Genomic DNA, 12568 nt, shown 5'->3' with positions numbered 1-12568 from the left:
TCCCTCGCTAACCAGTTGATGACTTCATTTTCTTTAGGCAGTTCACATGAAAGAGAGCTAATGATTAAGAGGTCAAGGGTCAACTGTGGTTTTGTTAATTTGTGGATATGAGGTCACCAAAAGACCAAAAAAAATAATCAATTAATTAATTTACACTGCACAAAATACACAAAGGATTTGTTTAGTATTAATGGGGTGAACCAGGGTTATGTTTTAACAAAATCAGCTTAGAGACAGAGAGAAGACTAAATGCAACCAAGTAGGGATTGTAATGTACTTAGCAACAAGCCAAGCTAACGTGCATGAGTGACAGTTGTCATTTCTAGCATGTGTCCTCAAATATCACAAAGACAAGTCTGGACGAATACGAGTGGATTCAACCACTTTGATCGAAAATTTGTCACTTTTCAGACTAAAGATAGCAAGAAATCAATCGTTTGTTGATTTCTGTGCCCTGAGCGCTGTAGTAATTATGGGAGCCGTTTCCGGGCGAACGTTTGCAAAAGTAGAGAATTTGTCAGGGTTCGTTCAACCTCATTACCATCACGTGAATGCTTACCGTAATTTTCGGACTATAAGTCGCGTTTTTTTTCATCGTTTGGGTGGGGGGGTGACTTATACTCAGGAGCGACTTATATACATATATATGTTTTTTTTTCACTTTTTTGGGCATTTTATGGCTGGTGCAACTTATACTCCGGTGCGACTTATAGTCCAAAAATTAGGGTAATTTGTCAGCCTTGTTAGTTTGTGTAAAAACTCCCTAGCACCTGGGTTCACACCACACACAATCTCTGTTCTAAGAGGCCCTGGATGGCAAGATGATGCTGAAGGTTGGGGGTGGTTGTTGTGTGTGTGTGTGTGTGTGTGAGTGAGTGTGAGACATGCATGAAAAGACGCAAGTGGCAACATATGTGAGTGGAAAAGAGGACAAAAACAGCAGCGAGCTAATGTCGCTACGGGCTTCCTCTCTGGGTCAAAGGCGATCGATCATCTTGTCACCCGCGGAGATAAAAAAAACCCGAAACAAAACATCTTTTCAAGTCAAACGTTTCTGAATGGAACGCAAAGTGCCAAGTCATCCGCACAAAGGAACAGTTGCCGCTGTCAATCAGCTGTCTGTAGCTCTGCAGAGGATCATTCACAGATGAACAATAGCCTTCAGTGTTGGCTTACTGTAAATAGTGTTGATTAGCATGTCGCTAAAGTGTCACTTTCGCGCTCTCGCCGGGGGCTCAATGTGACGGTGGCCATAAGGAGCTCACTTGTCACTCATGTAGTTTATTAGCATTACACTGCAAGATTCTGTCCTTTATTATTATTATTATTATTCGAGGGTATGGGAACGCTTTTCCTCTGGGAATTTGAAATCTTGGCATTAAGTTGTTGCAAGTTACTATAAACAGCAAGTGCAAAGTAGAAATAAAAATACACTATGTGCAAGCAAACTGCTTGTCGTGATCTGAAAGTTTTTTGGTTTTTTTTTTGCAAAACTTCCACCAGCCATTGGTGTCACCAATACATACAGGACAGAAAATGGAAGAGCTGCGTATTAATGATTCAAATTGAAAGAGTAAACGAGATGTCTCAATAACACTCTCATACTCGCACTTCCTAGCCGGAGTAGTTGGAGACGGCTGAATTCATGCTAATATGCAAACAGGCTGTTCCCACTAGGATGGCGGAACAAGCACTTTTACTTAACTGCCTTGTCAGCAGGGAGGAGCCCACAAGCAAATGTTTGGAGTGCTAGAAAGGATGTGATGAGCTAATACTGGCACTTCAGTACTATTTTTGTAATATTTAATACCACGTCTGTTATAAATTCACTTTTTAACTATTTTTCACAAATATTTTGGAAACATTCACTCATTGTCATTTAAGGCAAGGGACCACATTTGGAAATGTCAGTAGATGTGGCATATAATTTATTTCTGATGAATAGCTAAATCATTTTAACAAATCACACATGAAGAAAAAGAAGTTCATTAAATGTGTTACTATTATCAAGGTGTTTTGGCTTTTATAAAAAATACTTTTTTATTAAGTAAAAATACATAGGAAAAAATGTATAAATAGGACAATAATAACAAATCAATGTCTGTCAAATTATATTTTCATTTTGTTACATTAATTGATTATTTAAAAGATTTGATAATTAATGATGGTGCCTTGAGATTATTTTAATTTATTCCATAACCATACTTGTAACTCAAAACACTGTCCGTAATCATTTTCTTATAAAAAAAATTGTAAAAATGCCATCAATCCGTTCACTGTATCAATCGAATGGCCATTGTGCTGCTCCTTCTGGTGTGCTTACCTTGGCCACTTGGGAGCAGTACAAGAGAGTCAGATGGATATACTGCTCATTGAGACTTCTCAAATCCTCTCAGATCATCAGTATAACACTAACATGAGTCGTTCTACGCAGAGGATAAATAATATATGACCGAGGACTGTCGACATGATAAAACACATTGCAAACTACAATCCTAGCAAGAAAGCGACCATCACAGAACATTTTTAGACTTTTAAATGTTCATCTCCTAACCTGCTGTTGAACTTCTCCGGGTGCTTCTCCCTCATCAGATGGAAGCGATGGGCGATGGAGGCATCCTGAGAGGGAAAGAACATACAACGCTTCACCATAAACAATGCCAGCATTAGAGTTTATGTTCTTTTTTCAAATTATCTTCCCCATTATAAACCTCTAAGGGGGAAAGGCACCTCAATTAGTTCTAGATGGAAGCTAGGGCTCATGATTCCTTGCCGTGTTGTGCTTGCTATTTTGCTTTTTTTTTTTTTTAAATGCTACACACAATTCACAAATCTTTTTTACGATAATTGTAAAAAGAAGCCAAAGTGCAAAGAAGAATTCTGTTGTATAGTCAGAATGGTGGGGAATAAATGTTTTATTCTCACCTGGGTAAAAACATTCAACTGTACTGTATGTTATAAAACAATCAAAATAAGTATCAATATAAAATACCTTGGTTGAAAAAAAATTCAGTGTTCACCTTTTTTCAAATTTAAATATAATTTGTCTGACTGTGACGAGGTATGTTCTACTACTTTTTATTCTGACAATTGCTGACCCAATTAAAAACAACAACACAAATCATGCTAAAATTTTGCACTTGATGATCGTCAAGTACGCAAGTAAATCTCACTCGTGATCAGAACCTTAAATGGATTTTATCGGCTGGCTGCAAGATTCCACCTCGAGCGTGGCCTGACGGACACCGTTGCGCCTATCGGGCAGCATCAGCAAATTTCATGTCTCAAAATAGAAGCGCCTGCGCCGCTTTAATTGGCAGAGAACCTGAAACCCGCCGAGCGACGGGACATCTCAGGCAATTTGATGGACGAAGACGAACCATGAGGAACGTGGGGCTCTTTCACGTGTCGTGAAACACGGCAAGGTGACTACAATGACCACAGCGAGGCACAAATTTGGAAAACATTGCCGATTTGATGGGCTGGGAGGAGGGGCATTAATAAAGGCCTCGGGGTGTGCATGCAAGCAAGCTCTTTTCATCCGGGTTCAGGACCACACGAAGCTTTCCAAAACAAGACTGTCACATCAGAAAATCTAAAAATATTGCTATTGCTTCCAGTTGCCGCAAGCATTAAAGTTGTTTTGATCCTAAAGCTGGCGAAACAGGAAGTGTGACTGTAAAGGACAAAGCGACATGACCCCTTGGACAGAAACATCTACACTTACATGTACAACTTAAATTCTAACGAGATATTGACTTGGGCTCAGACATACAAAATAGATTTCCAAAATGGACTACTTCCAAAGATGCATCCTAACTATAATGAGTTACCATGTACAAGATTAGCAATAATAGTGTCACACTGGGAGCAAGCTGGCAACAAGACATTCCGAAAACACTTAAATAGAACGAATGTGGCGCGAATGCGTTGATGGAATTGCGTTAACATCTGGACATGCTGGATCCTCAGCTGAACCCAACAACATTTGACACGGCATGGCCTCGAATGTCTGACCCTTAGTCATTATCTCAATCTGGCTGGCCGAATTATTAGCCCTGCCTCGCTAGAACTAATATAGTTAAACAGCCAAACAAGTCTGATATAATTCATACAGTACGCGGCATGTGGGGGGGTGGAGTCAAAGCAGCACGAATCCACAGTTGGAGACGATTATATCCGCCGATGTTTGTTTCCTCATTCTCGTGAAACTCGTGACTTGAATAATCTTAACAAACATGATTGAGGTACCATCTGTAACCATGACAACCATCCAGACCAGAACCAGAAGTGTTTTCTCCATTCATTTGGTACATTTTGTTGAACAACTTTCACGGTAGACAAAACTACCGATATCAAACTCATTATAACCTTTTGAGGTCAACTTTTTTCTCAACTTCTTAACGCATGTTCAATTGTTCCATGTTTCGGTTCTTTTGTACAACTTGTCGTTCCCCAACAAGGAAATAAACGGCAAAATTCACAACGGCTGTTTGAAAATGTAAGCAGAATGTTTAAACGGCAAATTTAATTAAACCAAAATGCAACGTTCACTGTTGGACAAATGCATTCAAAGGTCAAGAGGAAGTCAAACTAGTGCATTTATTTATTATCTATTTAAGTGAGCAGCCACCACATACTAATACGTTAGTGTACTTGTGAATAGCATTAGGTGTACAACGTCCAATCTTTGCTGAGAGAGCCTGCACGCTTATTCGCCCCAAAAAAACAAATTGTGTGCAATCGAGATACAGTATGCGTGTCGGCATGCGACTATGTGTCTGTGTGCATGCGTTGGAGTATTGCTGGCATTCGGTGAAGGTCAGGGGAAGTATCAGTGACAGGAAGTCAGCAGCTGCCAGGTCCACGCCGGGTTATGAATAATGGACGGTAATGAATAACCATGCTGAGCGACACCTGCCGACTCTTCAAGACCAGAGGAACTCTGCTCAAGAGCACCGAGGTCACACACGTGGCCCCACGAAAACAAGTTATTGTTTTCATTCATTTTGTTGTTGAAATTAGAAGACTAGCTACTCTTGGCAATACCAAAGCGATTGCCGGAACCAGAATAACAACAAGTCATTTAGCTACTTAGCAATCGGTTATCCAAATAGTTGATTCATGAGTTGGTTAGCTGCTATCTAACAAGTTAACTAATTAGGTAATTCACCAGCCTGAGTGTAAAGTAGCTAAAAGTTATCTAGCTGTTCTTAAAAAAAAAAGTTGATTAATAGGTTGGTTTACACTTAATTCTATCTACTAATATTTTGTTGCTGCCTGTCAAGCACTTTGAATGAATGCTCAGGATGTTTTTACATACAGCGCTTATGTTACGTGGTTATATGCGTATCATGAAAGGTGCGTCACAGTCGACACCATCTTGGCAAGCCATCAAGGGAAGTGTCATAGTAAACATTCGGAAATGGTCAGGAGGCCCCCTGCCAAGCCCTCAACAGAAGAATCAGCTTGCAGCACATGTTCTTGTGCATCCGGGTGTAAGCACGTGCATGCATATACAGTACAAGCACGAATGCACACATGCACTCGCACAGGGTTCTATACACTGTACAACATCAAATCACACCCTGTTTTATAAGGCTTAATGAGTGTGTGTGTGTGTGTGCGTGTGCAACTGTGCATGCATGCATAAATCCACTCCTATTGGATGTGCTCAGATATATCGACACTGCAATGGAGAGTTTGCAAATTCCTCTGCTCCTCCGCTACCCACGCTACAATCACTGTTGCGCTTGAGTGAGTGTTGATTAAACAAGCTGGCTTCACGTGAACAAACACAACTCATTTCAAATTTTTTTTTTGCATAGTTTATCCACTAATGTTTAGAATCTTCAAATAGTAAATATCAGGCAAAAACAACCCAAGTTAACAAAAAGTGATTTTTAAATCGTGACTCCATTCATTAGGGGGAAAAACAATTAATCGGAGTCATTGTGTCACTTGCTTGCTCCCCTTGTTAAATTTTTACTGGTTAGTCTCATTTATGTTAATTTTCACTGACCACACCAGTGGCGATTGCTCAGAGGCGTCCGTCTGGCTATCCATCCGTCCGTCCATTTGTCCACCTATCCATCCATCCATCCGTCCATCCGTCCATCCGTCCCTCCGTCCCTCCATCCATCCATCCATCCATCCATCCATCCATCCATCCATCCATCCATCCATCCATCCATCCATCCATCCATCCATCCATCCATCCATCCATAGAACCACTTATCCTATGGCAGCACTTGAGATTCTGAAGGCCTTTTGCAGATTACATTTACATGGAAACACAAAAAAGCTGAACTGTGTGATTGGTCAAAATTAATAAACCACAATCAGAAGCTGCACAGCGAAGACACACACTATGAAATGAATACAAATGACTGCTGGAAATAAATTATTAGTATTTTATGGAAGTTGTAAATGTAGGCCAGTATTTCTAATTGCTACATAGTGAAGCGGGAGTGATTCCAAAAGAGTTTTAGCTGATATCTAGGAAGCTGGCTCTTGATCGAGTGAAGTAGGTGAATGCGCTGCTGTAAAACTACCTTCAGTACTTGTGTTTCATATCATCTTTGAACTGAGACGTAAGATCCTCAAAGGGAAAAAAACGTTTGCATTCACAACGTGACAACTAGAATAAAAAACAGACGCTAGCATCGCCTTGGACAAGCCCACCACATGCTCCACACCATGCAGCTAAGTCGGCGTCATGTACTGCAATTGTGGAAGCATGATGTCACCATGGCACCCAAACCTTGAAGCACAAGATGAGCCAAGCAGATTGGAAGGCCTCTTAGCGTGACGTGGTGGACTGAGTCACAACGGGTGGTTTGCTCAGGTGTCCAGATAGGCGACCATCTGTCACCATTGCACCCGCTAGGCTCCACGATCTGTCACCCTGGCTTTCAAATACATAGCTACTGCATTTTTTTTTCTGTCTCCTGAGCAATGTCCATTCAGCCATTTGTTCATTTTCATTTATTGATTGAGTGACTTTTTGAGTTGACTGTAATTGTGAAACATTTGAGGGGGGAAATGAAATGATACAATATAGAAGGCTGCACATAGACGACGAGTGTGTTGTGTGTTCAGTCTGGCAAGCACGCAGGCATCAGTGGGAGTGGAGTTGTGTAACAACGCCACAGTGCATCCTCTTCTACTTGTGCACACAATGTCCTCTTTTGGCATTTGTATCTTAGTTTTTTCTATGGTGAAGCCTACATGCAATTGCTGAGAGTTATTTGTATTTGTTCAAGTCGGTTATGACATTGGAGATAGACTGAAAGTGATAAAAAAGAAAAGAAAATTCTACCTTGACTCAGAGTCAAATTAGGCAGAACAGCATAAACATCCTTTGGCATAAATAATGAAATAACACACGTACAGCTACTTAGTTTATCTACTTACCTGCCTTTATGCATTTTTTAAGTAACATTTTTGTATTAACATTATTTATGTTGAAAGAAACATACTTTTATTTACAGTATGTTCAATGTGATGTAAAAAGAAGACAACAACTAAGAATGAGATGTTCAAATTAGGGTGTGAAGTGATTTTCATTTGTTGTATTAGGCCCTATTTTCATCAGAACATAAGAGTGCGTTGGTACTCATAGTAAAACAAGAATGTGAGCGAACCAAAATAGGTTGATAACCTATTTAACTATGAAATGACCTTCCATTTTTCAGCGAGTGAGTCACTACTTTACTCTCGTTAATTCGTTTTTAAAGAGATGGTACTGTGCTTGCCAGTTAAAACGCCGGACTGATCTGTTAAGTTGCTGATGAATAGTTATTAGCGTTAAAGTGTACAACCGAGGCTTCATTCGAGTCAATGTCGACTGCCCAGCTGCTGCGTTGCCATAGCGATGCTTCACTGTTGACGTGCGACAACACGAGCGTTTGACGACCATGAAGATCCATGTGTGTGTGTGTGCGTACATATGTTTTGCGTATGTGTGCAAGCGTGTGTGTGTGCGCGCGCGTGTCAAGCCCATAAAAATGTAAATGAGTCTTTTGGCCAGTAACTCCAATGAAACATGAGCCAATAAAAAGATGGGTTGCTCGGTAACGGTAACATGGCAACCAACGAAATCCACCAATGGAGAAAGTTGTCTGAGAGGGAGCAACTCATCATGCATCTGCTCTCCCTTAATGGCCAAACAAACTTTGACCACTTTAAATTAAGTGACCAGAACATGCTGATGTCATCTCATCAGGGGTGGGCCGTTCTTACGCGGCATACGGTTCCCTGTACATTATTGTAAGGTAGATTCAATTCAAGTCCAATTCAAAACTAACTAAAAAGACAATTACAGAGACTCGACAGAACTGATGATTCACATAGGTAGCCAGAACATGGATGCTTAAAACATTGTGGACTCGAAGTGATCATATGGAAGACGACTGGATTTCTAATTCAGCATCGATTGTACTATATAGAGCTGCTTGCAGTTTTGTTTGTTATTATAACCAAACAATAACAAGAAAATGACAATATTATTTTTTATTTAATCATTATTATTTATTTATTTATTATTATGTTGTGGTTTGCTCATTGTCCAATGAAAAACATGTAAATCCAATTTTATTACTTGAGTTTGATCTTATTGTTAGTAGTTGTAAACTACTGTTTATCAAATGAAACAACATTGTCCTCCCGCATGACAAGTCGCTAATTCCAACAATGCAAGCATTTTGATTCCACTTGTTACAATTAAATGTTCTCACCACTCCGATAGAAAAGTAGTTGTTGACGATGTTGTAGGGTACCGGGTCACCCTTCTCCTCCTTGTCATCGGGCACTATGTCGATGTTCCAGCGGTCCAGACCAACCTCGATACTGTGCTCGATGTCGCGCAGGAACTTTAGCAAGCTGCCCCCCTCATATCCTGAAAACACACATTTAGTAAGAGTTAGGGTCACACTTCATTTTATTTTGGGTCACACATGTTGGTGGAATGTATATAAATAAATATAGAAATATGTATATATTTGCTCCGACAGTGTAACTTGTCACATTAAATGGTAAATCAAGCTAATCTTTTTACATTTCGCATTATTATTTTTTTCTTTTTTTACAGGAACTTCACCAAAACTGTTTGGCCCCATTCTTGAGCAAGAACTCGTGATCCAGGCTTCAACAGCTTTCCACTTAACTTCTCCATTGCCTTTCCCCCCCCCCTGCCTAATGAGGTTACATAATGCACAATATTATCTTTACGGACGTGGAATTCCATCATGTGGATGCATTTCACGTTTGTGGTGTATAATTTTGTAAATAAGGTTTCCCGGCAGGACTAACACGAATGGATACTGCTCAATAGTCTGTGTCCAAAATGCAATTTTCACTTTAAGTAATGACTTTGCCATTGCTGTGCAGTATAGCATGGTAGGGGTCTCACCTCCCCCCCAGCGGAGGCAGCGTGCCAGGTCGTTGCCTGTCCCTAGCGGCAGGATGGCCACCGGGGGGTGGCGAACGAAGCTGGCCTTGTCTGCAAAGACATATTTCAATTGTCACATTTACTCACCGCTGACGGAGCAGACAAGATGGAAGGACTTTTTTTTCTCCAATTTTTTTCATAGACATTCATTTCGATCATGATGACCTTACCAGCATGATGCCTTTACCATACGACACATCAAGTAAGTGTAAGAAAATCGTGAAAAAAAAAAATTGGAAGCTACCGCTGACGAACACAATCATTAGCATAAATTCATTTGAATGAATAAGATTGTATGAATACCTATACAGTCCAGGATCCAGCCAACGGTGCCGTCCCCGCCACAAGCGAGCACTCGGAAATCAGGGACGTCGTGAAAAAAGTTGAGCCTGAGACGTCAGAAGTGACAACATGTTAGCATCATTGCCTGCGTCAACACTGTTTTCATGACTTCTCATTAGCTCAATTCTGAGCACTGAGGTTGCACAACACTGCAGAGCAGGCACAGTGCAGTGCGTAATACTCCCCTTCAGAAGTATTGGGACGGCAAGGTCAAATCTTTTATTTTTTGCATACTGAAGTGTTTCGGACCAAGATGAATCCGAGACAAAAGTTTGGAGCATCAGCTCTTATTTAATGATATTTACTACATCAGATGGGTGTTAATAGTTCTAATATCCTCCCCAGCTTGCTTCCCACAGAATGTAATTTACTGGAGATTTTCCAAATGAGATGAAGAGAAAGCGTATAGCCCCGCATATGCTCGTTCCACCATCTTCTCCTGAGTTTCCTCTGTGGCCGCAGGGCGTACACGTGACCCTTCAAAAGGACCTTTCATGTGAGTCGGGACAAAGGTGTCGATAGAGGCTTTCATGCCTGGCAGCTGCACGAGGCCAATGATGCCTTTCACTCAAGCTAGCCACCTGGTGCTCAGCGACCCGTTAATGCTCACAATTAGTCCTCAATTAGTATATTGAATTCATATTACACACGTGAAGAATGAACATTTTCAAGATAGTTTCCATTGCTGTCAAAATGTCATCGCAGTGATTTTTTTGCATCTATGTTGGATTCTGTAACACTGTTGGAAATCGTGCAACCGCGTTGAGGTTGAAGTTTGTGTACACAAATCACTTCCGTTGTGTACGTCTCGGCAAAATGTTCATTAATCGGCTTCATCACGACTGTCTGTTCTGCACTGGGATTTTTATGAGCGACGGTCGAAAACAAGCTTGTGTTAGTGAGCTCTAACCAATCTTCCTCTCACCTCGCTGCCAGCTGAGGCTGTTGCTATGGTGCCATGGCAACACCCGGCCTCTTTGGAGAGACAATTTAACCCTGTCGGCAACTGACGTCTCCTTGACATTGCAGCTGGTGAGCATCCATTAAGTGCTATCCATTATCTAAAATCAATTGTTCATGGAGGTTGGGGATGTTGATGGAATTAAATCAACTAAATGGGTAGCATTTACCTGAGTGCTGGGCCACCTTGGTCCAAACTGTGCACCTGCCGTGGGTTGAGAAGGTATCGGAACTTCCTGAGAACCCTGAAAGAAGGAGAAAGCCAAAAAGGAAAGTAAATATCCTGTGTAAAATCCTCTCTGGTTATTGGCCTTTTATTTTGAATGGGTAAAAACATTATTCTTCTCCATTATTCTGTAGCTATCAGTCAGGTTTCAAACCCGGTTAATTTTGCCGCTCTTTAGTATTTAAGTTTATTTTGAGTCATCATAAGGTGCCTTTAAGACCCCCATATTTCCCAAGAAAAAAATTCCAATATTTTTAATTGAACTATGCCCTTACAGTTTAATTATTCAATTACAGTTTATTTTTATAATGACAACAAAGGCACTTGATTGTTATCCTTTCTATGTTGAGTTGATATTCGCAAAGGATGAAAAATAACAAGCCTATTTTGATCAAAGGAGTACAAAATACAGATCTCTTTTCAAATGTAGGGAGAAATGTTAGAGTCCTTAGAAAACAAAACCTTTGTACTTCTTTACTTGACACTGATAAAAAGTAAAAATCACCCACATTATTAATTTTCACGCGTCCCAATACTTTTAATCTTTGCCCTCTCCAACTGCCCATATGCTAATGAGCTCAGTCATGTCTGCCTGCCAGTTTCCCGTGACCTTTGTAGCCGCATCCGACGGAGTGAACTATTTGTGCTGAATGACAAATGTACGTTCTGTCGTGCGTGTCCTGCATGTATGTCCAACAAAACAGCACATGCTGGCTGATCTCACGGTTACAGATTGAAGCCAATTATATAAACTATCGGCTACTAAGCATCCCTCGTCGAAAAGTCGATAAGCTGCATTAAAAATGTTTTATTTCTCACTGGATAACTTTCAGACATTATTATGATTTAAAGATACAGTATATATATATATATATTTTTTTTTTAAATGTTGTATGTATGTTGTAAATAGCAATCTTACCTTTCCCCCTGCCTTCCACCACTTTTAGGATTAACCAGCACCAGCAGAGGGTGAGTGCCCGGGAAGGGTGAGATCTATAGACAGGAAGTTGAATCAACAACCTCGGTCCTTTAGTTTGCAGAGAAAGTTTTGGTTGTAGACCCCGGCCTGAGCAGAACCATTACCTGCAATGCTTGTCCGTCTCCAGGGGAGAATTTGAACACTTGGTTGATGTCGTCCGGGCTGGTGCAGGGAGGAGAGTCGCCTTCTCCGCGTTTCACCACAGACTGGCGGTCCTGCAGACAAGACCAGTGCAAAATGACATGAATTGAAACACAAGAAGATTTAAATCTTTAATAAAAAGAAAAAAATCATCCTTTCATCTTATATCACTGATCCTCATTTGGGTCATGGATGTGCAGGATATGAACCATTCCTACTCACATTCACAGCTACAAAGATTTTAGAATCAGAGAGCGCGACTTATAAGGTGTCGAACGATTTAAACCGAATAAGTCACAGCTTCCGTCTGATTGGTTGTGTTTTCTATGGTAATATAAAATTAGAGGTGCAAGACGCGGTCATATTATGTACTTCTCACATCATAACGACACTTTTCAGTAACAAGGCCAAAAAAAAGGTGTGTTCTTTTCAATTGCAAACTCTACCTTTTACTAAATCTAAAATCTTA

At 40.5% G+C, this 12568-nt stretch overlaps 1 protein-coding gene across 3 annotated transcripts in view; it reads right to left on the bottom strand.

Annotated features, from left to right (window-relative positions):
- Window positions 1-12568, bottom strand: part of LOC133159933 (diacylglycerol kinase beta) — a 40811-nt gene that overhangs the window by 14793 nt on the left and 13450 nt on the right. For all 3 annotated transcript variants that reach the window (XM_061287345.1, XM_061287344.1, XM_061287346.1), the window contains 7 exons: window positions 12063-12173; window positions 11899-11972; window positions 10924-10998; window positions 9755-9840; window positions 9413-9502; window positions 8739-8899; window positions 2555-2619 (listed from right to left, as the gene is read on the bottom strand). In XM_061287345.1, coding sequence (XP_061143329.1) covers window positions 2555-2619; window positions 8739-8899; window positions 9413-9502; window positions 9755-9840; window positions 10924-10998; window positions 11899-11972; window positions 12063-12173 — 662 coding nt within the window. The remainder of the gene's footprint in view (window positions 1-2554; window positions 2620-8738; window positions 8900-9412; window positions 9503-9754; window positions 9841-10923; window positions 10999-11898; window positions 11973-12062; window positions 12174-12568) is intronic.

The sequence above is a fragment of the Syngnathus typhle genome, linkage group LG9 (genome assembly GCF_033458585.1).
Source record: "Syngnathus typhle isolate RoL2023-S1 ecotype Sweden linkage group LG9, RoL_Styp_1.0, whole genome shotgun sequence".
Taxonomy (NCBI): domain Eukaryota; kingdom Metazoa; phylum Chordata; class Actinopteri; order Syngnathiformes; family Syngnathidae; genus Syngnathus; species Syngnathus typhle.
Note: the sequence above shows the minus strand (reverse complement) of the source record. Positions and strands in the feature narration are given on the sequence as shown.